The sequence below is a fragment of the Rhodamnia argentea genome, chromosome 1, assembly GCF_020921035.1.
Source record: "Rhodamnia argentea isolate NSW1041297 chromosome 1, ASM2092103v1, whole genome shotgun sequence".
Lineage (NCBI taxonomy): Eukaryota > Viridiplantae > Streptophyta > Magnoliopsida > Myrtales > Myrtaceae > Rhodamnia > Rhodamnia argentea.
The window spans coordinates 32,553,725-32,577,703 of NC_063150.1; the positions used below are offsets into that span (position 1 = coordinate 32,553,725).

Genomic DNA, 23,979 nt, shown 5'->3' on the forward strand with positions numbered 1-23,979 from the left:
TCTGTACCATCGGAGGTTTGGTAGAACGAAAGGCTGATAGCATGTTGGTGGTCTGTTCAGCAATAAGAGTAAATATCATGATTTTCGGTTGATCAGTCTAACTGCAGATCTTAAATTGGACGTCAACATTGATGAAATATTTTGCATACAAGCACAATATGAAGCTGTTCAAGTCCATTATTCTTTTGGAGAACTTTCTTGCAGGCAAAAACACTTGCTCTGTCCAAGAGATAAAGGGATTAGAAGAAGCCACGACAATAGGCTGATATAATATAAAAGGCGGCTTCTTTTTTCACATTATACTATAGGAGACAAATCAAACAGTATATGCAAGCTAGAATGCCTTAGCTTGTTTAAAGAAAAAACAAAGAAGAGCATAGCAGAGCCTCCATGCCAGACCAAAAAACCCCTGACCCTTGGCCAAACAATATAGTATCCTTAAGGTATTGCCAAAATGACGAGGGACACGAACTTCCCATAGCGCTATGGAAGAAAAAAAGAATTCCGGCGCTATTAGATCAACCAAATTTATACCCGTTGCTGGGAATGTTGGGTACATTAGCTCCAAAAGTAAAGCCTTGAGCATCTCCATTGACAGCATCCTGTGCATCATCTTCTTCCCCATCTTCTTCAGCCCAATATCTCTCCAATATCTTCACAGCCTTCTCATATATCTCGTTGTTGTCATGGGTCTGCAGACTCTCAATCTTATCCAGACCTTCACATTCATCTATCATCTGTCCATAAAGATTGACTCCACCATTCAGTCCCATCTCTTTATCCGCCTCTCCCACTTTCAGTATGTTCTCGAGCCCCTCAAGGCAAACAGTCACTATCCGAGGGTCAGGACAAATCAAAAGATCACAAAGGGGCTTGATGCAACCTTGGCCCACCAAGAATCTGCAGGAATGAAAATCGGCTTGTGTTAGCTTTAGTTATCTTGATACAGGAACATGTAACTCCTCAGAAAGCCATAGCGGAAATAGAGATTTGAGAATTTCTCCTACTAATCATCAGCACATGCAATGAATAGAAAATACAGGTTTGAGTCCACTATGTATTACATTATCTGTCTTCCAAACAACATGACAAATAACAGAATACAAGTTCATTTCTACGCATAGAAAATCCATTCAACAGGCCCATAAGATGAAGAACAAGAAAGCAAGTTCCGAAAAGAAACTCACTGAATTTGCTCATGAGATCCTCCAGATGTGGCATTCGAAATTGCCCATGCAGCCTCCTTCTTGATCTCAAACTCAGCATGCTGGAGAAGGTGCACCAGAGGATGGATGACATTGGCCTCTATAACAGCCTACACATAACATATTGTGTTAATTTCTCTGTGGACATTCCACCTCACTCAAATTACAGATCATGAGATGATCCAGAGTCTACATGACAAGTAGTTCCTGCATCACCTAAGAAGTGTTAAAAAAATGAGGTTGTCAAAAGAACTAACACCTGATGAGCTGCAGAGAAATCTAACAAACCACATGCACAATCTAGTAGCTTGCAAACCCTCCACTCAAAGCAGTCATGTCTAACTTTAATTTTGATAAGCAGGTCATGGTCATAATTGAATCAGGCAAATTAACCCACCATCATCAATTTGGTGTTGGTTTACGATAAACGTTCAATCTACTCAAACATGCAGAAAAAATCTTCTGATAAACGTGTGTACGATTTGCAATACCTGTATCTGAGCTCTATTTCCTGCTGTAATATTTGAGATCGTCCAGCAAGCTTCCTTCTTTATGCTTTTTTTGTGATTTTGAGTCAGTAGTTGATATAGACAAGGGAGGGCACCGTTCTCGATCACAAACTGAAACATACATGTGGAGCTTCAGAATGAGGAGAAAAAAATAATATGACAATCCAGGCACCAAAGCAGTACCTGTGTTTGGGTGTCATCACCCGTGACTATGTTCCCTACGGTCCGTAGGGCAGGTATAAGAACAGTAGCCGAAGGATGACTGTCAAAAGAGAGCTTTAATCAGAACATAAGCTCTAGTACGTGTTAGAAGCTATAGAAGAAATAACTCAACAAATGCATGCATATAGAGTAGGAGACAAAATGATCCCATTATTTGACAAAATAGTGTGGGATTCTAGAGAACTATCGGAAGGAAAAAAGTTAGAAAGCAAACAAATGCCCTATTAACACATTCTGGAGAATGGATCTTACAGCAAAAGCTGCACCAATCGTGTGCAGACACCTGCTTCAATCACGGCTTGAATTTTGTCATTTGGGCCATCAGAAAGGTATGAGAGAGCCCAGCAAGCATCTGTTAAAACTTCTTCATCATTCACATGGATAAGTTGCTGGAGAACTGGTAAAGCAGGCTTCACCTGAGTCAAACAAAACCGATCAACAGTGAAGTAACTTATCAAAAATCATCATGCAAAATTCAAGTGCTACATGAAGGCTTCTTACAAAGCGTCTGCCCCTACATAAGTATGCTTACCTGTTCAAAAGGCGTAGGTGGCTTGCCACGGCAAAAGTTAGATAAAGTCCATGTGGCATTCCTCAGCATGGACAATTTTGAGTGTTCATTTAACTGCGATAACAAAGGAACAAGTGCACCATGACCCAGAACGAGATCTCTACAACTTGGGGAATCACCAGCGACATTACCCAAAGCCCACACTGCCTGGTTCATCAAAACAAAACAGGCATCGTATGTGTCAGCAAAAATACCTAGAAGGTTTGCACTTCATGAGAAAGGCATAATGATATATAGTTGTAATTGAGAAACAAATGACAAGAATATATCATCGTTGCTATTGACAGAATCCTGAAAACATGACAGTTCAAGTAGGGCTAGAAAAAGAGTTCGAAGGGGTAAAAAGCACAAAACGTTTACTATAGCTTATAGACAAACTGGGAAGCTTCCCCAATCCAAAAACCCAATAAAACAATGACAATATAAGAAAGTAATAAGACTATGCAATTCATAGACAATGTATAATAACCAAAGTGTACGAGAGGAAGGGGTAGGAAAGGCAAAAAGCACCTCTAATTTCAATGGCATGGGTATACACCATCTGGAAGATACTTCTAAGGCAGTTCTTTCATACCCTACGGTAGCAATGCCCTCCAAAGCATAATTCAATCCACTACAGCATGTCCAATACGCTGTATTACTCCTTCCCTTCTTTGTCAATTTTTATGGTTCCCTGATTTCCTTTCGTTATATGTCAACAGATCAATTTTTTGTTATGATTTCCTTGGACTTTTCTGATATGGCTACTTTTATGGTGTATAGCTACCTATCGTCACTTCCGTATTTCTAAAGTGCTATAATGAAATTCGAAGGAACGAACTTCTAATGAAAACTGCTACAACATTAAGTAAAGATGAGAAAGAAAAATAGTTAGCAAGAACAACCTGCTCTCTAACATCGTCGCTGGCAGAGCTGAGAAGTTGCACGAACATTGGGACGGCACCATTTTCAATGACAACTCTGGTATGCTCAGATGTGCCAGAAGCAACATTTGTCAATGCCCATGCAGCCTCGAACTGCAGATTCAAGAAAGTAAGTCATGTAGATACTTTGGCATGCACTTCACTATACTTCAACAGTACAATAAACTAGAGAAACTAGAGCAGCCAAGAGGACCCTACTTGCAGCTGCGGTAGATCATTCCTTTGTAGAAACTCTACGAACCTCGGGACAACCCCAGCTTTGATCACCTCATCTATAGGTGGGCTGCGCTCTGCAGACAAAGGCCACGACTTGATCAACATATGCCAGGACTAACTATAGTAACAGAAAGCACCCCAGGAGCAACTATCACACCAATTGACAGCAACTTTCTGAACTGAGTGGTAGCTTCCAACTGAGAGGCAGGATCATCTGACCATGCTCCTTGAACCAATGTTGGAAGACTTTCCAACTGCAGGACACAAACAATAAAAAAGGAGATGGGAAGAATAAGTAGATAGCCTGCCATTTGTCAAACATAGTAGCTGTATACATCATAGTTAGCCCACACAACCATAATCGGAAGTACAGGACCTACCGGGGGCTAGGTAAATGTACACAAACATGCTGACTGGACCCAAAATAAAGAATTTTTTATTAAAGAACAAGACAGCACATGTGGATTCAGATAACACATCCATTAGTGGGGGTAATTGATCTGAGTTGAGTCAATGCAGCTAAATAACAAGACTAGTCAACGCAATTCGATATCCTAAACTTGACTTGACTAAAAGGTCTAGACTAAATACTCAACTTGAGCTCGATTAAGCTTGAATTTTTCTTAGCCGGAGCTCGACTAAATGTCGCACTCCATGTGCTTCAACCCGACTCCACACTCTTGATTACTCAAAAAAATCTTACGACATAAACTTGAGTTGATCTTGAACTCAATTTTTCAAAGTGCAATAGGAATTTGAATAAGGGAATGATTTGTATATCCTTATGTTCAATTATCTAATATATAATTCAACCACTTGACAAAAATCACAAGCTGCTTGAGTCAAGCATTATAAAGGCCAGACTCGACTAAGTTTGGAACTCAAACTCGATAGAAACTAAGTCCAGTCAAGCTCAAGAACTTGCAAGTAGCTTAACTCACTCACACTCCTAACAACTATGCTTGGATTTGAAAAATGACAAGATGACGAAGAGAATGAAGACCAAAAGTTCAGGTTCAGTTCTACTTTGACAGAGCTTTGAACATTAGAATATTTCCCTCAACTCATCTTATCAGCATTCTTCAATGTCAAATGCTCGGGTGTTCCTTTCTAGGCAAATTCTATTCTTACTTCTCACAACAAGCAAAAGACTAAAACAACTCTGATCATTTCCCAGATTGACAAATAGCTTCCCCATCATAAATCCAGATAAGAAGCTATCAACAGAATTAAAGAGAATGGAGTAAAACAATGAAGTAAAGGATGACTGGAAGCTCGATCATACAGCATAACAATGCCATGTACAAGAAGGTCTATTTAGGCGACCGAGAATATTTGGCTAAAAAGATTACTTGATTTCTAGACTTGTAATTGGCTTTATATTACTCGATAAAAATGAGAATCTTACACTTTCATCAGCTTAAGTTGAATAAGAGCCTCGGCAAAAAGATATTTCCAAAAGAACACATCCCAATAACGGGAATGGCCTTTCCAAAGCAAATGGGGCATACAGAAACCACAACTCATACAAACAAATAACAAATCCTATGCACGTTATTTACTTAAGACCTACAAAACTACCGGTTATTACGCACATGTGGCTCAGGAAGCCCGAAAAAGCCTCGGCAAAAAGATATCTTCAGAAGAACACATCTCAATGACGGGAATGGCCTTTCCAAAGCAAATGGGGCATCGGAAACCACAACTTATACAAACAAATAACAAATCCTACGCATTTTATTTACTTAAGACCACAAAACTACTGGCTATTACGCCCATGTGGCTCAGGAAGCCCGAAAAAGGGAAAAGCAGAACAGAGTAGACATTGTTGTGCTCCGGTGACTAGTCAGTTTTACACTTTACCATAATCAAAGAAAGATTTACACTGGCTAAATTCCTCATGTTAAACTGTGTCCCATTTAACTTCACGAAATCGTGAATTCAAATCCCATGCAAGAATCAATACACACCATGATGTTAGCCTTCATGATCTGATCATACATGCTAGCTCATGGTAATAAAAAGGATCGACAACCCAAATGGCGAGGTAAATTCGAGCCTCAATGTGGAGCACTCAAACAGTAACTTCGAGAAGTTAAGATCCACAATTCCGTGAGTTTCCTCCATAGATCAAGCACCACAACATCCAAATGACCCGGCCAACGAATCAAAACACGCACTTCACACGCAACCACGAGAAGATCCATATGAGTAAGAGAAAAGCACCCTCTTCTCAATGTTCTGCGATCCATCGACGAATTGCTGGGGCGGCTGCTGATGAGGCTGGAGCAACAGGCCTTCCCTTCGCTTCTTCAAGAGATTGTCTTCGCGCTTGCTCTTCCTGATCTCCACCAGATTGTCCTCCCTCCTCCTCCTCGCCTCATCCGCATCGACGCCGGTCTTGTAGGCCTTCTTCCTCGCCTCATTCCGCGTGCTGGGTCGCAGAGACATTGCGGTTTTCGTCGCCGGCTTTGACTGGGACCGCCTCACTGCCGTCGAAGTGTTCGGCGGAATGCGCGACAGAGTGGAGCGCCTGGCAGCCCTTGGGGAAGATCGAACGGGGAAGGAGAAAAAGGGGTGGCGATTTTTAATCTGCTGATGGATGATGATGCATAGATAGTTTTGGGACACCGTGGAGAGTGGAATCGATTCACCATCAATACATGATCCAGTCTAAATTCTTTCATTTTTAACCATTTACCGAATTCGTTTTAGATATTATTTATGCCTCCATACCTCCGTACATAGCACATCGAATCGTACTCATTATCGCTCGAGAATTTCAATTTGATCGGCAAAACATCCGACCCAACGGAGTATCACTCATAACTACAATAAGATGTTCTGACAATAATTATGCCCAATCCGCCGTCGACAAAAATGACGGCGTACTAATTTTTCTAGGATTCACATTCGATTCATTGATTGTTACTAGTTTTTAATGTCAATTAAAAGTTGTGGTCTATCTCTAAAATTGTGATTTTAAATTGTCATTGCATCTCGTCTAAGCGATCGTTTTTGAAGCCATGCTAGAGGTGAGCACCGGAACTGGTGATTGTCGATTCAATTCTTGGTTCCATCAACTGTTCTTACTGGTCCGATATCTTGCCTTTCGCATCTTTCCACCAAGATTTTCATTGATTAAAGAGAAAAAAAAAAAAAAACACTAAAGAATGAAGAGTTTAGACTATGCATTAATATTTGCAGTTGAGGAAAAAAATCATCGCCGATTCATGGACCTATTCGAGAACCGGACCGAATTGATTCTAAGACTAGATGAATCGACTCCCGGTTCCACAAACCGGGAACTAATCCGTCTCATTCCATTCTCAGTTTTAGGGTGAAAATCGAGTCACCCTGAAATCGATCATCCCTGGCACGTGCCAAAACAAATTCACCCTCGAGAAAAGAGTGGATTAAAAGTAGAAAAAGAGAAAAATATCAAAAGAAACTTCATACAATGTTTTTGTCTAGAAAAAAAAAATAAACATGGAATATTTCTCACCTTATGGGCTTACACGCGAGTCAAGTAGAGGCCTGGGCCTAAATGCGAGTCAGGTTAGGCCCATATCCAACCGCTACTCAACGAGTCACGGACACTTCGCTTTCGCTCACTACAGCGCCACCACGTCGCAGCCCGTATTTCCATCTCCGCCGCCGCCGCTTGTCGCAGCGGAGGATCTCTCCGCCATGTCCGACCTCGAACAAGCCGACCCATACGGCGTCCTCTTGTACTACAAGTACGCCTCGGTTCCCAACCTCGACGAGCTCGTCTCGTTCTACGAGCTGAACTGCAACTCGCTCGGCCTGCTCGGCCGAGTCCGGCTCGCTCCTCACGGCGTCAATGTCACTGTAACCTCACTTCCCCTCCTCGCTTCCTCGTTGTTGTTTTTCCTTTTTCCCTCTCTTTGCTTCGAACAGGTAGGGAAGGTCCTCTTATGTTGTGGATATTGACGATGTTTGTCATTACTCTCTCGTGGGGTTTTATATGTTGCTGGTGTTATCGGTGGCTGTAGAGTTACATAAAGTAACTTTCATGTTTTGTGATATTTTGAGCTAATTGATGAAGTTGGGATTCGAAATTTAAATTTTGTTTTGCTGGCTCCTGAGGTGTAGTGTATATTGACATTTGCGCTGAACCTGGGGTATGGAAATTCTGAAACATGGTGCCAGTAACTGTGAAAGCTTAAGGTGATAGAAGAGTCCCGATTTAGTGTTCAATTTGACAATGGTTCTGGTCAGGTTGGAGGCAAGTTATCGGCGCTGGAGGAGCACATTGATGCAGTTAAGTCGAATGCTTTGTTTGAAGGAACGGACTTTAAGCTTGCTTCTTGCGATCAGCCTTTGAATGACAAGGTTGCAAAGGAGTGCGGTTTCACCTCCCTCTCTGTACGCGTTGTTGAGGTAAATGATGTAGCAATCTCTGGATATCTTTTTATTTCTTTCCATGGTTTAGAATTAACAGACTTGTCTGCTGTTTTTAAGCTGGGTAACTGCCCAAGAAGCGAATAAGTGCTTTGTGCAATTGCATGATTATCTCGTATGATCAATTTACTTATGATAGCTTGGTATATTGACAGCATGACGAAGAACAAGTGTTAGTTCGTTATATTGTGTGACAAAGGCAGCTGGAAGGCTATGTACTTTGTTTCGGGGATTATAAGTCAGTCTTCTGTATTAGAGAATTCTTTCTGTTTAGTTATTCCCCCAAAACTCCTGTCATTCTGTAGCTGTGAAAATGTGTGGACTCCAAAGTGTGAGCACTTGATGGTATAACCTGCTTTCACCTTTCTGGTGGATGAAAGCCACTTTCTCTGCTAGGATTGGAGTTATGTAACTGACAGATAGTGCCGGCTAACTCTTGATGCGGCCTAATAAGCGCTAATTATTGGTATGTTATTGCTGTAATGTTAGGAACTGGTAACGTTCAGTTCTCAACCCCTTGTGAGATCACCCGACATTTCCTTTGCTGGAAGGCATCTATCTGCGCTGGAATTCCATTCCGTCCTGCAAAGTGCTGGTAACTTCTTGGATATTTTTGCATCTCTCTTTGCCTTTCTCTGTATTTTATGGTTATTCTATGTACCTGCGGAATTAGTTGATAACCTTTTGTGTATGGCATATCTTCCTCTTTCCGTGGTTCTATTGTTCAAGTGTCCCTTTTTCAGTTCTTTTTATCCTTGTGGTACAATAACCCTGAGCCTGTTGTACATTACTGCTTTGGAAGATTTGTGTCATGATGCACAAAATCACTGGCTGGTCTATGGCGCGTTCCTCAAATTTGCACGCCAAAGATAGAGGAAGTCATCCTGGGTTATACTCATGAGGATCCTTTGATGCTTAAGTCAGTGCTTGTAAGGAAGATGATGAAAGAGAGAGAAAAGTGAAGTGGTTGAAGTTGTTAGGCCATATTTTGATAAGAAGTTGTCACTTGGTATTGTGGGTTTGGGGGATGGGCTGGCTCTTGTTGTGTGGTCTATCAGGTTTACATGTTGTACCTTGGGGACCCAGCATAGGTAAAACATTTGTCAAATTTGATATCTGATGAATTGAGCTTAACTATGAAGTTGTGTCCCAAGTGAGTTACGAGCCCAGTTAACCTTTATCTACATTGATGTGGCATTCAGATCTGATAGCTATGCATCTCTTTTCCAGGTAAGCTTCTTGATGAAGGTAGTCCTACAAGCAGTGAAAGGCTTGTCTTGTTGGATGCGAGGAATTTATATGAGACTAGGATCGGGAAGTTCCACAAACCAGGTGTGGAAACTTTGGATCCACAAATCAGACAATACAGTGACCTGCATGACTGGATAGATGATAATTCTGAACGTTTGCAAGGAAAATGCATTCTCATGTCAGTGCCCTCCTAGAACTTGGTGATTATAGGTTTTTCCCGATATCTACTTCTTCCTATTTTTCATAACTTTTTTAAATTTACCTCACTGATAAATGGCGTCATGTCTGTGAATGGTTGCTGTACTGATGCTTCAAGGTGATAGTCTGTAACCATGATGGTCCGGTTTATGTCTCTGTGTGTATACACGTACAAACTATCGTGGCTTTCATATGCCTTGAGTTGCTTTGTTGAGATTAAAGTAACATTTTGCAGGACTGTCTTACATCTCTTCATTTACCTGGTCTAAGCCATAATCGGAGTAACTTTTATCACCGATGAATGTATTAAAACACCAGGGTAGTCATGTCTTCCTTAATACAACTGGCTCTTTACTAGGGATTGGCGGTGTCTTAGGATGTCTGTCTTCCTTTTTTATACAAGTTCATTCTATCTTGTCTTTCATGTGCTGAAAGTTAAAACTAGATCAGAGTGCACCTCGAAGGGAAATATCTATGTTTTTCCAGCAGTGCTGTTGCTGCATCACATTCGTCCATAATTTATCCATGGTTGTTCTATAGGTACTGCACAGGGGGTATCAGATGTGAGATGGCGTCAGCGTACATCAAGGGAAAAGGCCCTGGGTTTGGGAACGTGTATCAGGTGGGTCTCTCGAGGAAATGGTTCATATATGCAAACTTAGTTTACCTGCTTCTTAGTGCACATTGGGCACGGCGACCACATGACTTTAGATAAAGTATATATGACTACCATGTCATGGTTGGGTCTCTTGGTTAAGGGTAGTGATGGGTCTAATTAGGTAGATTTGCCAAAAGATGAGACTATACAGAGTAAAGTCAAATTTTTATACGGAATTATTGCTGCTTCAGATGAATTTCATATGCAAATAAGTTGGCCCAAGGATTCTTATTGCAATAAAATAAAAGTTCAGAAAAAAATGTCAAATTGTTCTGCAAATGTGAGCCAAATGCTGCTCGATGACTGAAGTAATTTTTCACCATGTGCTCTTCTGCAGTTATATGGTGGGATACAGCGGTATCTGGAACAATTCCCTGATGGTGGATTCTTTAAAGGGAAGAATTTCGTCTTTGATCATCGGTATGTCTTTTGAAGTCTGTTAGCTGTTTTGAGAGATGTATAAAGTCTCACTTTTACTTACTTTTTCTTTCTTTCCTTTTTTTTTAAGCTTATCATGCTTATAAAGTTATTCTCGTTATCAAGAATAGGTAATCTGAATGCTTTGTGAAGTTGTCAAATAGAAAATATAACTAGTTTGCTTTGAACTGGAAGAGGATCATAACTTTCGAAGTGGTCCTGCTAGGTTTTTTTTTTTTTTTTGGTCGAGTGGTCATGCTAATTGATGGGTTAGAAAAGTGTATGCTTTGCTATTGGGATGTTCTGCTGGAATGTTTAGTATTTCAGATACTTGCTTTAGGCTTATGGTTTATGTATTTTGATAGTCTTTTATGTGTATACTTCACGTGCTGATCTCTTTGCCTCTTTGGCAAATCCCTTCCATGCAGAAATTAGTGGGACCCTTGCATATTGAGTTCTAGGTTCTGAATCTGGTTCATATTTCTTAGCTCCAAGTGAAATCTCAGGAAAGGTTGATAATGACTGTTCAAAGTTCTGGTAGTAATTCATTCCTCTTTCATTGTCACTGTAGGATCTCTGTTGGGAGCTCCAATGCAAATGTCATCAGTACATGCCTCCTTTGCAGCTGTCTGTTTGATGATTACTCCGCCCGTTGTCGTTGTGCTTCTTGTAGAATGCTTGTTTTGGTCTGTGATGGTTGCCAGGTATGCTCAATTATCCCCCGAATTTCTGCAACAGTAATTAACACTTATGAGGCCCTACAGAACTCCTAGTAATGTTTCTATTATTTTTCATTCTGAACTATGTGTTAACCACATTTCTCTGGTGAACTTGAGATTACATGCGGCAATTTTGCTTCTGTATGAACCAGCTAAGTTGTTTGACTGCAGGTGGAAGGTTCCATTTACACATGTGAGCTCTGCCAAAAACATGGTAAATGTGGTCTTTCAACTCCAGTAACTGAAAATTGCCAGTCGGAAGTGCTGCCACGTGAGATTGATTTGAAAACCCTTTCGTCTGATAGACAAGGTAAGAATCTAAGATAGCCCTTACCTACCAAAGGTCCTAATGATAAGTAGTATCGAATACTATTGAGGACCGTTTCTGCTTTTATATTTGCACCATGGCACAACTGTTCACCTGCTCTTTATCATAGAATATGCACATTTTCTAGAGTTTTGAGGTTGCGTTCAACTTTGTGCTGTTTGCTCCTATTGAGGATTTGATTTCTGAAGTTCTTCTGATTCCGCAATGAAAATTTCTGTTTGTTATTAACAAGACAAGACAACAGGTTTCGGCACTTCTAGAAAGCTTAGGATATTGTGCCTGCACGGGTTCCGTCAGAATGCCTCCAGCTTTAAAGGACGAACTGCTTCCTTAGCAAAAAAGCTTAGGAACATTGTGGAACTTGTCTTCGTGGATGCGCCGCACGAGTTGCGCTTTATTTTCCGACCTTCTGTCATTGATGTGCATTCAGAATCAGTGACAGAACACAGAGGTCCTCCTCCAAAAGAAAAGTGCAACAAGAAGTTTGCATGGTTAGTGCCGCCTGATTTCTCTGCGGGGAGTGAAGCAGATTGGAAAGTAGCAGATGGTCCTTTTGATCCTCTTCAGTACCAGCAGCAGACTGGTGGGTTTGATTCATCATTAGCATACTTGAAGTCCATGTATCTGCGGGATGGTCCTTTTGATGGGATCTTGGGGTTTTCCCAGGGAGCAGCAATGGCTGCTTTAGTGTGTGCGCGCAAGGACAACTTAAAAGGCGAAATGGACTTTAGATTCGCAATTTTGTGCTCTGGGTTTGCCCTCAATCTAGCGGAGTTTGAGCGTGGATCTATAAACTGCCCTTCCCTTCATATTTTTGGAAGTGATCACGGGAGAGATAGACAGATACCTAACGAGGCAAGTGCGGACCTTGCAGAGTATTTTGAAAATGGAAGTCGTGTTGTTATCCAACATGAAGGTGGTCATATAATTCCTACAAGGTCTCCACATATTGATGTGGTCAAAAACTTCTTGCAACGATTTCTCTAAAGGAAGTTTGAGGTGAGACACCCATCATGTGAATGTTGTTGACTTCTCAAATCCCCCCAACTCACTGGCTGTGCAACTTTATTGGCAGCGCCAAAGTAGTACAATTCCCACAAACTATTTGTCTGCTCTAAGGGCCCGTTGTGACTTTGTTCCCATGGTGTTTCGTCACTTTTGTACCACCGAAAGCTTCACTCCATCAGTGATCTCTTGGGACTCGAATCATTATAATGTGGAAATTGAATGCTCGAATTTAGACGTTTTGTCATGCGAGCTGAATGTCAGACAGCTCTCGGTTTATGGTTGGCACGTACAACGTGGGAGCATAGGGTCCTGCTATCTTGATCTTGGTTAGGTGGGGGGGTTTGGACATTGTCATTTCATTGCAGGCTGCCCAACTACCTCCAATTAAATGGGAGGAACATGAAGGGTACCTGTTCAATGAAGACATAGAGACTCGTAAGGGAAGCTTGGCCCTTCGTTTCTGCCCGTGCACTCCTTCCGAGCGATACGAAAGCACCGTTCCGTTCATCTAATTTCTTGTGCATGGAATCACATCGTTGTCCCCATCTTTCACACGAGTTTCCTGTATTGAACCTGTGTGAAATTGATGGATCTGATCGACGTGATCTCGTCCATCTCTTATGAAGGTCTTCATTTGGCAGCACATGCATGGTAGAGAGTGTGCATTGATTAGATCTAGCGCTACAACTAGACATTGCTAAATGGAACAGGGGGCCGGCCACCGGTTCCGACCCGGAACCGGAACTGGCCCTCAAGGGCTGGTTCCGGTTTCTAAATTGTCGGAACCTGCCCGGTTTCAGGCCGGTTCCAACCCGTTTTTTTAATTAAAAAAAAAGAAAAAGAAAAAGGGGGAGGCCCAGGGGGAAAGAGCTATTGGGCTTGGGAACCGGCGGTTCCGAACCGGAACCGGCCCTGAACAGGAACCGGCCCCTTCAAGGGCTGGTTCCGATTCCACCTTTTCTAGGAACCGGAACCGGCGGTTCGGACAAACCGGCCACGTCTAGCTACAACCATTGCCGACTCCATTATGGCCGATAGTGTCGTGGTTTGATTGCATTTAACTTTTAGATTTATTAAGCAGCACAATTGAGTTCTTATCGGTCTTTCTTTCTGGTATCTGTACATCTAAGTTTTCTAGGCCAACCCAACTATCTCAACATGAAGGGGTCAGCTCACCATCAGGCGTGCGTAGTTGTGAACGATAAACAGCTTGTGAAAAGATGTCGAGTAAAGTGCCTTTGATGCGATAAATTATCAACTTCTTTGAAATTTTACCGTTGTCATAAGGAAATTACTGGCGCCGTGAAAAATTGCCATCATAGAAAAAAGTACCTTGTCTTGCCATTTAAGGTGCGCATGAAAACACTTCAGAAATTGCATTTCTCTGCCATAAGCCTATCCGGCAGAGAAATACGTTTGATAAAAATCTGATCGAAGTAGAAATCCGTTTGGTAAAAAAATTGATTTATGATATGATTTTTCACTTTTGATAGGATTTTTGGTCAATTTTGAGAAGTAAAAATTTTAACTTCTCGGCTTTAAAATCACTTCTTGGACTACATCCGCCTCCGTCGACCACCATTGCTGTGAGCCGTCGCGGTCGTCGCTAACAGCAGCCGCCAACCACCATTGCTATGACCGTGGCCGCCGACCACAGCCGCCAACCATCGCGACCATTGCCGCCGCGGTCGCCGACCACCGCCGACCACCGCCACCGTCGATCATCGCCGTCGAAGATTTTGTTAATAATGTTTCAAAAGTAGAAATTTTCAACCGTTATCAAACGAATTTTTCTGATCAGAAGTCAATTTGAAACAGAAGTAAAAAAATTAACTTATATTTTTAAGGAAACGTAAAAAAATCAACTTTTGATCGGAAGTTGATTTCTCATTAAGAAAGTGTTTTTATGAGCGCCCTTATATTACTATCCACTTTTAAGAACTTCCATCTATCTCCAGCCCTACAATTCAGATGGTCCTTTGGTGTTGGTTTTGATACAAGTCAATTGAATGTCCTTTAACATGATGTCAGGACTGCGCCCACAGGAGACTCATAAATCCGAGGATGGATTTAGAGATGTCTCTGTCATGAACCTCACTGCCTTTTTTTTTTTTTTTTTTAACCCTCTATTGGGTAAAATGTTGTCGTTAACGGCCGGTTTTCTCTCCAAACAGAAACCCTCCTCCTTAGAGAAGATATGCCTTCGTGTGGAGAGTAAATATATTTTTAGGCTTTGTTTATTTCGCGGAATAATTCGACAAAGAAAATAATCGTTTATAATGCTTAAAATAATTTGTCGATAAGAATTATTTTCATTATCTACAATAATTTAAATTTAAATATTTTGGTGGGTGATGTAAATAGTTATTGTTCGTTCGTTTTTGTAAGTTATATAAGTGTTAATTTTTCGAAAAATAGTATCTAAATTATTTATTTTTTGCGAAATGACGGAGCCTAAGATTACTTATTTTCTCATAATCACGCCTCTTTTTTTTTTTTTTTTAGGTAGGAGTAATCACGCCCCTTGAGTTAGCTGATCTAAGGCAAGATTTCACAAGAAATAAGAATTCTCAACTAAACAATTTTAGACGGTGCAATCTGCCTGGGACGAGGGGGGCCGATACCGTACGCGCGACACGTCAGCCCGCAATAAATTGAGATTGGTTGGCGTTCCCAACTACACGCCACGTGGACGTCCCCCATTGGCAACCCCCATCAACCCCCAGTCCTTCCGCCTTAATTTCGTCCATTAATGTTCAACTGCACACATTAGCCACTAAGCACAAGCCCCTCCCTTTGGCGCAATATTTACCCATTTGCCACCTAATTGAAGCTTCTGGCTCATGAGCAGCGCAGGATTCCTGGACTGTTAAAAAGCTTTTCTCTCGATCTTCGTTGTTTGAGACTACCCATGATGATGATTAACAGATTACTGGGCTGAAAATGGCATCTTGGCGATATTTGTACCAAGTATTGATGGCAAAGATCTGAGCCCTCGGCTATAAAAAGGCCCGACCTTTGTGACCCAGTTTCAGCTCGTATCCTTTTCACTCGCCTTCCCTACATTCTTGCCGTGAAGAGAGAGAGAGAGAGAGAGAGAGAGAGAGAGAGACAGCTGTCGAAGAAAGAACTCGGAAGGGAGAAAGAGGAGGAATTCAGGAAAATGTCTCTGGTCGCTGAGGAGATCAAAGCCCAAGCTGAGTTCTACCGTGGGGATGAGATGTGCCAGGAGAAATCCAAGTTCTTCCTCAAGGAGGCGGGGTTGCCCAATGGGTTGCTCCCGCTGAAGGACATGGAGGAATGTGGGTATGTGAAGGAGACTGGGTTTGTGTGGATGAAGCAGAAGAAGAAGACTGACCACAAGTTCGAGCAGATTGGGAAGCTGGTCTCTTACGCACCTGAGATCACGGCCTATGTTGAGAAGGGCAAGATCAAGAAGCTGACTGGTGTGAAGACCAAGGAGCTCTTGCTGTGGGTGACCCTGAGTGACATCTATGTGGATGACCCACCCACTGGGAAGATCACCTTCCGGACTCCTACTGGGCTGTTCAGGACCTTCCCTGTCTCTGCCTTTGAGGTTGAGGAGCCCGTCAAGGATGTGAGTAAGAACAAGGAAGTGAAGGAAGGCAGTGCAGCTGTGGCGATTAAGGAGGTGTAGAAATTTCCTTGGAGAGGAGAACAAAAAGCAGCCATTAAAGTGTTCATCTTTGTTTGATTAAAAAAACAAAGTTATCATCTTTGGGCTTTTGCTAGTCTTACTATATGCTTTTGTTGCTAGTCATGTCTACTGTGGGACATTGATGATGAAAGGGGAATTCAAATATTGAGTAACTTTTAATGCTTGCTGAATCTCATCTTCAAAATTGTCTTTGCTTCAGTATCTGTTTGCGCTTCGGTCTATTAGAAAACAATTGAAGACGAAGTAATTAGCCCACTTCACGTAAATCCATGGTGTCTGATTGTTCATGTCGCAGGCCAAACTGTAGGAAGTTCACTGTTAAAAAGGTCCTTGCTGGAAACAAATGCTGATTAAAATCAGGAGCAGCGCTAGGGAAGAGGATTCTCAAACCACTGTGGATCTGTGCACTATAATCTTTGCAAATTCTCATGTTCTTTACAGTGTCTTCCTTTTTATTTATTTATTTATTTATTTTGCTTTTTTGTTTGGGCAAGGATACTTCTGAGCAATACCCAACATAGCATTCAGTTCAGACGAGAGAGTTAGGAACGGGCGCTAGAGTCATGAATCAGCAAGCTTGTATGCTTTTCCAGATTCAATATCTAAAATAAAAGTGGGTTTTCTTTTTGGACAAATGATCTGCATTTCTCCATTAAAAGATGTAAGAAAAGGCAAATTTCATGACCTAGTTCAGTTGACCCTAGTTTCATGGTGGGATGGCACATGAGTTCCATCACTCACAAAATTACTAAGCAAACACTAGCATTTCTCTTGGGTGGTAGTCCTTGTCCAGTTCACTTTGGCAGCATCTCAATAGCTGTATCTAGGAAATGGACAGCAATTGAAAAATGGCAATTTCCTCTTGGATAAGCTTTCCAATGTGAATGGCAGTAGGCAGATGGTTGCTTGTCCACAAGTAAGTGATCGGCCATTTGTAAGGGCATTTCTCTTTCACCACCAGATTAAGCCACGACCTGTAATTAGAAACATGTTATGACAAAAGTTCAGTTGATTTTGTTTCGTTTCAGACGCCTAATAATCTATAGCACAGCTATCAGTCTGTTTACCACTTATGTTGGGTGATCAAGTTGGAACATTTGTACAGCGCTCAACAAAGAATTGCATCGCAAGTTGCTGTTACAATGGTGTTGCAACTGTAAAAGATGTTGCAGACTATGCTGAGATTGAGGATGTGTGACTTCCACACTAACATTCTGATAAGAGACAAGCTCCATAATCTCCTGTGAAGTGACTTAGAAGAGTTCCGGCTGTGATAGTCATTCAGTCAAAATTACTACAGTGGTGAATCAGAGTGGCTGGATTTCCTCTGAATGAGCCACTCATATTCGCTCATCAGCGATTGCCGACCAGACTGAAATATCACGAACTGGACGAGAGTTAAACGACCTTGGGCAAGTGTGACATCAGTAATGAGATTCCGTGGAGTTTTCAAGCATCGAATTCAGACATCCAATGTTTTCGCCCTTTGTTCTACCTGATCGCGTGCCCTCAACACGCAAAACAGGCAGTTCATGCTTGAAAGAAGGGAAAACTCACGTGAGGCATGTGCAATGATCGGTCATGGCAGTTTTGTCGCAGCAAGATCCGTCATCGTTTCCGTGTGAGGCACTCTTCGTTTCTGTTTTCCTGCTAAATGTTAAGAGGAAGCTTGAGGGAAGACCAGAAGGTCATTGGGGATCTGCTGATATGCTACAACTTGCCATTAAAATATTTAATGCAGTTCAAATGTCACTGGACTCTGTTGCTCCAGAGCGTCAAGTGTGTCCTCCTTTTTGTTGGTATTAACAAGTAAGGATGCACTCTGCTCATTCTTAACATGTAGTTCATGATTGGGAAGCGTCTTTGATCCCTCGTTGGCAAGACTAAAACTTGACAATCGAGCTAGACATGGTGACGATTAATGAAGATTAGATTACTTGAATTTTGGGTTAATACCATAAAATTTTCAAATTGATACGTTTATGTCACATTTACTTCAAACTAAATTTTGTATCACAAAAACCTCCAAAGTGATACACTCGGCCACATTTATTCCAACTGGTGCACTCGTACCATATTTATCCAAATCAATTTTTTGGTTATAAAAAAATACCAAGCTAATACATTCGTGCCAGATTTACTCCAAATTAATGCACCAGTGCCACATTTACCCCCAAACAGTTCTAAATTTACAACAATTTTGGGCAAACGTGACACACACACACACACACACACACACACACACACACATGTCGGTTTGGGATAAATGTGACACAAGTACATCGGTTCGGGATTTTTAGCAACACAAAAATTAGTTTGATTTGGGGTAAATGTAGAATGGCTATACCAATTTGAGAGTTTCTGTAGCGCAAAAATTAGTTTGAGGTAAGTGTTGCGGGAGTGTACCAAGTATTGCGGGAGTGTACTAGTTTGGGCAAACGTGATACGGATATATCAATTTAGGGTAGATGTTACACGAGTGCATTGGTTTTAGATTATTAGTAACACAAAAATTAGTTTGATTGGGGGTAAATGTAGAATGGTTGTACTAATTTGAGAGTTTTTGTAACGCAAAAGATTAGTGTGAGTTAAGTTTCGTTGGAGTATACCAGTTTGGGTTTTTGACGGTATTAGCCCTTGAATTTTCTATTTAGCATTGAATTAACACGTGTTTTGATGGCCAACAACCAAAAAATTAAAGCACATATGTCAAAATTGACCGAGTTCGAGCAAAATGAGACCTTCCACTAATCAAATTGAGTTTGGGACATTTTTCGTTGCCGACCAACGACCAGGGGCTGTCCGAGCTTCACTAGATGATTCAGCGACGCTACGATGACACAGACTAAGCGGTCGATCAGCACTTCGTCGTCATTCTATGAATTTCGCCAAAGTTCGCAACTTTTCTTCGCTCGTCAAGCCAAGTTTGATTTGCCGTCCGTCTTTTACTCCCACCATCACTCTCTCAATCCTAGAGACCCACTTGGGACGATGCCACAACCTTAAGCAATTCAACCAAATCCTATCTCAGATGATCCTCACCGGGTACGTCAGAGACACTTACGCAGCTAGTAAGCTCCTCAAGTTCTCCACTGACTCTCACTTTGTCCACGTTAGTTACTCCTTTTGTGTCTTTAATTATGTCGAGAACCCAAATGGGTTTTCGTGGAACACGATGATGAGGGCTTTTGTGCAGAATGATAGCCCTCAAAATGCTGTTTTCCTGTACAAGTTGATGTTGAATCACAATGTGGGTCCTGATAATTACACGTATCCCATTTTAGTTCAGGCTTGTAGTTTGCGGTTATCAGAATTTGCGGGGAAACAAGTGCATGATCATGTTCTGAAACTGGGTTTTGATTCGGATGTTTATGTCCGGAACACGTTGATCAACTTGTACTCGGTGCACGAGAACATGGAAGATGCACGGAAGCTGTTTGATGAAAGTATCGTTCTGGACACTGTCTCATGGAACTCGATTTTGGCTGGTTATGTTCAGTTGGGTAATGTAGACGAGGCGAAACTGATTTTTGATCAGATGCCTAAAAGAAATGTGATTGCTTCAAATTCGATGATTGTTTTATTTGGAAAGACAGGACGTGTGGTGGATGCGTATGAGCTATTCATTCAAATGGAGGAAAAGGATATGGTGTCATGGAGTGCATTGATTTCTTGTTATGAACAGAATGGGATGTATGGCAAGGCTTTGGTTATGTTTAAAGAAATGGCTGGTGGCGGTGTCAGAGTGGACGAGGTTGTCGTGATTAGCATTCTTTCGGCATGTGCACATTTGTCTGTTGGTGAGACGGGGAAGTTGATACATGGTTTGGCGGGAAAACTTGGGCTTGAATCTTATGTTAACCTTCAAAATGCATTGATTCACATGTATTCAATATGTGATGAGATACTGGTTGCAGAAAGACTGTTCAGAGCTGGATACCCTCATCTGGATTTGATTTCCTGGAACTCCATGATATCAGGGTATTTGAGAAATGGATTGGTGGAATATGCCAAGGCACTATTTGATTCAATGCCAGAGAAGGACATGGTATCTTGGGGTGCGATGATATCCGGGTATGCTCAACATGACCGTTTCTCAGATACTTTGGAGCTGTTTCAAGAGATGCAGCTCACAGGAATACAGCCCGATGAAACCATTTTGGTGAGCATCATCTCAGCTTGTACTCACTTGGCTGCCCTTGATCAAGGAAAATGGGTTCATGCGTACATTAGGAAGAATTGCCTCAAGGTTAATGTTATTCTGGGTACGACCCTGATAGACATGTACATGAAGTGTGGTTGTGTTGAAAATGCATTGGATGTTTTTCACTTAATGGAGGACAAAAGTGTCTCCACGTGGAATGCTATGATTCTTGGGTTGGCAATGAATGGCTTGGTGGGGAGGTCACTAAACATCTTTCTAGAGATGAAGAATTGTGGAGTAACACCTAATGACATTACCTTTATTGGAGTTCTTGGAGCATGTAGACATATGGGCTTAGTAGACGAGGGATGCTTTCACTTTGATTCCATGGTACAAGAATACAAGATAGATCCAAATGTCAAGCACTACGGGTGCATGGTGGACCTATTAGGACGTGCTGGTAAGCTTAAAGAAGCAGAGGAGCTTATTGGGAGCATGCCGATGGCACCAGATATTTCCACTTGGGGAGCCCTTCTCGGAGCTTGTAGAAAGCACGGTGACATTGAAAGGGGGGAGAGGGTAGGAAGAAAGCTTGTTGAGCTTCAGCCAGACCATGATGGTTTCCACGTGTTATTGTCAAACCTGTATGCTTCAAAAGGGAATTGGCAGAATGTGCTTGAGATCAGAGGAATTATGGAGCAGCATGGAGTGATGAAAACACCAGGTTGTAGCATGATCGAAGCAAACGGAGTGATCCATGAATTCCTGGCTGGTGATAAGACGCATCCTCAACGAGAAGATATTGAGAACAAGCTGGATGAAATAACTAAGAAGTTAAAGATGGAAGGTTATGTGCCAGATATGAATGAGGTTTTTCTTGAAATTGACGAGGAGGAAAAGGAAACAACTTTGTTGAGACACAGTGAGAAGCTTGCTATTGCGTTTGGGCTTCTCAATATTCCTCCAGCAATGCCAATTAGAATAATAAAGAACTTACGAATATGTAACGACTGTCACACAGTTGCTAAGTTCACCTCTAAAGCTTACAACCGTGACATTATCATGAGAGATAGACATCGATTCCATCACTTCAAGCAAGGAAATTGTTCTTGCATGGACTTTTGGTAGAAAACAATCTGAACTAAAGATCAAAATCACCATAGTTGCCTCACTGGAGAGATCCTCACATTTGAACTTTTCACACTTTAAGCTCTTGAGAAGCACTTCCTTCCGCCGAATGCCTCAGCAAGCCCTGAAACGAAAAATCCAGTATGGATGAAGGAAAGGCCTATGATTATTCGAGGTACAATCTTCTGGTCTTTGAATTCCTTATGATTTTGCTTATTTAGGAGAAAGATCCTGAATGAGAGATCTAACAAAACAATCTTGTGAAACTGTTAGGAATGGAGGACAAACCAATATCTGGGCATGACGTTTATGTCTCATTTATTCCTTCCTGGAGCTTCAAATGATTTAGGACTTCTGAAGAAAATTAAGTTTCCAAAATCAGCTTTGGGTGACGGTGTTGCTTTTTAAGTATAAGATCCGATGAATGAATGAAATGGTACTTGTTTAGAGACCCCCCCCAAAAAAAAAAAAAAAGTACAAGATCCGAGTCTTGATCAGATTTAATTGACAAATTGCTGCCTCAGTTGTCCGTGCTACCTTGAAATTGGATGCAGTTTCATGAATTGCAGCCTAAGCAAGTGGTGGAGCATCCTCTGTACATGGTATTTGACTTTTTCCCTCGGTTACAAATCTCTGTTATATCATGTTAAGAATTGCTAGTAAAAATAGACTTAACTATACTTAAGGCGGAAAGTTGTGGAAAATTGATGACCCTTCATTTTGTTGGCAGGAGCAATCCTCTGAGCAGATTCCTGTGTCTTATTTTAGCTGATTGGATTTTATGCCTTCACGTTGCAGAAGACAGAGACTTGTTATAAGTCTTAAGTGAAAGTTGCTTGGGTTGCTTGTGGAGTGCATGTCTGAAGGGCCAGTATCTGTTGTAGAGATAAAGAAGCTCTTTCTACCGGTGAGTGGGCTACAATTTCTGCAGAGAAGAAGAAGTCTGAGACTATTTGCCTGAGGATATGCACAACTGGAAATTGTTATGATCTCGAGTTTTTCTCTGAGGCTGTTAAGATATAGTCCTTCTGGCTGTTAATATAGCTGAAATTGCTCTATTTGTCGTCCAAATGCAAACGAGAGATTGTTCTCTTATGCAACTCTGCTGGGAGTCTACAGGAACTATCAAAGTGAATCAAGAGGGGAAGCTTGGCTCGGCTGGTTCAGCATAAGCGTCAGATCCAAGAGGGTACGGGTTAACCTCCTCGCTCGCCAACCCTCAGGCCAAGAACCGGTCAAACTGGTTCCCAATTTGCACCCGGTTGAACCAAGGGCAATGCGGGCTTTGTACCTAATGCTGAACTGAATTAGATGACTGACCACTGCCCAATGAAACAGTTGGTCCTGTCCGTTTGAAAAGCAATAAAATGCACAAGATGGGTACATAACTTGCATCAGGATTAAACATCAGCAGAATCACTAAGCCGCATTGAAAATTTTTTGGGGATAAGTATACTGGAAGTCTTAAAACTTATTATGAAAGTGCAATTGAATCCTCAAACTTTAAAAATGTGCAATCAAGTCCTAAAATTTTCAAAAAGTGCAATTAATAGAATGACTTGATTTTATCAATTTGACAAGTATGTAAATCCATTGAAACCCCATACTTGACAGGTGGGCAATAGTGAATGCATGAAAATAATTAGTTATAAATTGTTGTCGATGAGGAAAATATTTTTCATTAATTAATTTTTCTAAGTGATATTACCAATTATTTTTTGGAAAATGTTTTTCAAATCTTGAGTTTTTCATAAAACAAACGCACTCTTTATTGGTTTTGCAGAAAACAATTTTCAAGAAAATATTTTTTTGGATTTTTTGATTTTCGGTTCATGGAAAATAAACTAATCAAGAAAAACATTTTCTATCAATGAAAAAACACCTTCAAAAGTAGGGAAAATGATTTCCTTCTCTTTCCTCCCTGCAGAACTTCACATTCATTTTCTTTTTAAGTATGTTTTATATTTTTCTATTCTTTTCATTTTAGAATTCTGAATTTTTTATAATGTTCCATTTTTTTTATTTTTCTTTTCTTTCGGCTACCTAGAGGGCAATAGAATAACCTTGTAAGCCCTATTGATCAGTTAAGTTTAGGTTTTTGATCTCGTATAGATGGCCCTGACTCGAAACAGTTTACGCGCAATTGGTAAAATGCAAACCAGTGACGTGAAAATCCCTGAATCCATCAACCAATTGCACAGACCCCTGAGGGATGACAATTTATTTTATTTAACACCATAATTTAATTCTCCACAATCTTCACTAGGAATTGTAACAATTTCTTCAAAAATCATACAATCTCTTCACGTTTGAATTTGGAGAAGATAACATAAGTGAAAATCAGAAATAATTGACTAGTGTAGACCAACAACAGAAGA

The 23,979-nt window shown here is 41.2% G+C and overlaps 4 protein-coding genes across 6 annotated transcripts; 3 read left to right on the plus strand and 1 right to left on the minus strand.

Annotated features, from left to right (window-relative positions):
- Nucleotides 1-268: 268 nt before the first annotated feature.
- On the minus strand, nt 269-6,290 carry LOC115752771 (importin subunit alpha-4). The gene is made up of 10 exons (XM_030691124.2): nt 5,873-6,290; nt 3,804-3,900; nt 3,629-3,720; nt 3,392-3,523; nt 2,469-2,654; nt 2,189-2,352; nt 1,898-1,976; nt 1,697-1,825; nt 1,188-1,315; nt 269-900 (listed from the first exon to the last, which is right to left on the minus strand). Exons 1-10 carry the CDS (start codon nt 6,095-6,097, stop codon nt 519-521), a joined length of 1,614 nt encoding a protein of 537 aa, XP_030546984.1. The 5' UTR covers nt 6,098-6,290; the 3' UTR covers nt 269-518.
- A 911-nt stretch (nt 6,291-7,201) lies between these two features.
- LOC115752785 (rhodanese-like domain-containing protein 6) lies at nt 7,202-12,943 on the plus strand. 2 transcript variants are annotated; one of them, XM_030691141.2, is made up of 9 exons: nt 7,202-7,498; nt 7,889-8,050; nt 8,561-8,666; nt 9,302-9,500; nt 10,061-10,142; nt 10,516-10,598; nt 11,167-11,299; nt 11,486-11,624; nt 11,875-12,943. In XM_030691141.2, the coding sequence occupies exons 1-9, from the start codon at nt 7,337-7,339 to the stop codon at nt 12,627-12,629; spliced, it is 1,821 nt and encodes a 606-aa protein (XP_030547001.1). In that variant the 5' UTR covers nt 7,202-7,336; the 3' UTR covers nt 12,630-12,943. The 2 variants fall into 2 exon arrangements, with proteins under 2 accessions (XP_030547001.1, XP_030547002.1); XM_030691142.2 differs by having other exon boundaries at nt 7,215-7,498; nt 11,887-12,943.
- Nucleotides 12,944-15,677: 2,734 nt separating this feature from the next.
- On the plus strand, nt 15,678-16,508 carry LOC115752786. The gene is made up of 2 exons (XM_048271519.1): nt 15,678-16,363; nt 16,395-16,508. The coding sequence occupies exon 1, from the start codon at nt 15,814-15,816 to the stop codon at nt 16,306-16,308; it is 495 nt and encodes a 164-aa protein (XP_048127476.1). The 5' UTR covers nt 15,678-15,813; the 3' UTR covers nt 16,309-16,363; nt 16,395-16,508.
- Nucleotides 16,509-19,058: 2,550 nt separating this feature from the next.
- Nucleotides 19,059-22,659, plus strand: LOC115752784 (pentatricopeptide repeat-containing protein At3g62890-like). Of its 2 annotated transcripts, XM_048285789.1 has the most exons (3): nt 19,059-21,776; nt 22,052-22,203; nt 22,332-22,659. In XM_048285789.1, the coding sequence occupies exon 1, from the start codon at nt 19,208-19,210 to the stop codon at nt 21,599-21,601; it is 2,394 nt and encodes a 797-aa protein (XP_048141746.1). In that variant the 5' UTR covers nt 19,059-19,207; the 3' UTR covers nt 21,602-21,776; nt 22,052-22,203; nt 22,332-22,659. The 2 variants fall into 2 exon arrangements, with proteins under 2 accessions (XP_048141746.1, XP_030547000.1); XM_030691140.2 differs by lacking the exon at nt 22,052-22,203.
- The last annotated feature ends 1,320 nt before the right edge of the window (nt 22,660-23,979 follow it).

Excerpts from the sequence above, each read along its gene's own strand:
- LOC115752771 (XM_030691124.2), bottom strand. The coding sequence starts at position 6,097 with ATGTCTCTGCGACCCAGCACGCGGAATGAGGCGAGGAAGAAGGCCTAC. Across the intron at positions 2,353-2,468 it reads CACCTACGCCTTTTGAACAG|GTGAAGCCTGCTTTACCAGT; the intron begins GTAAGCATACTT and ends TGTTTGACTCAG. Across the intron at positions 1,977-2,188 it reads CGATTGGTGCAGCTTTTGCT|TCATCCTTCGGCTACTGTTC; the intron begins GTAAGATCCATT and ends CTCTTTTGACAG.
- LOC115752785 (XM_030691141.2), top strand. The coding sequence starts at position 7,337 with ATGTCCGACCTCGAACAAGCCGACCCATACGGCGTCCTCTTGTACTAC. Across the intron at positions 11,300-11,485 it reads TGGTCTGTGATGGTTGCCAG|GTGGAAGGTTCCATTTACAC; the intron begins GTATGCTCAATT and ends GTTTGACTGCAG. Across the intron at positions 11,625-11,874 it reads CCTTTCGTCTGATAGACAAG|ACAAGACAACAGGTTTCGGC; the intron begins GTAAGAATCTAA and ends GTTATTAACAAG.
- LOC115752786 (XM_048271519.1), top strand. The coding sequence starts at position 15,814 with ATGTCTCTGGTCGCTGAGGAGATCAAAGCCCAAGCTGAGTTCTACCGT.
- LOC115752784 (XM_048285789.1), top strand. The coding sequence starts at position 19,208 with ATGAATTTCGCCAAAGTTCGCAACTTTTCTTCGCTCGTCAAGCCAAGT.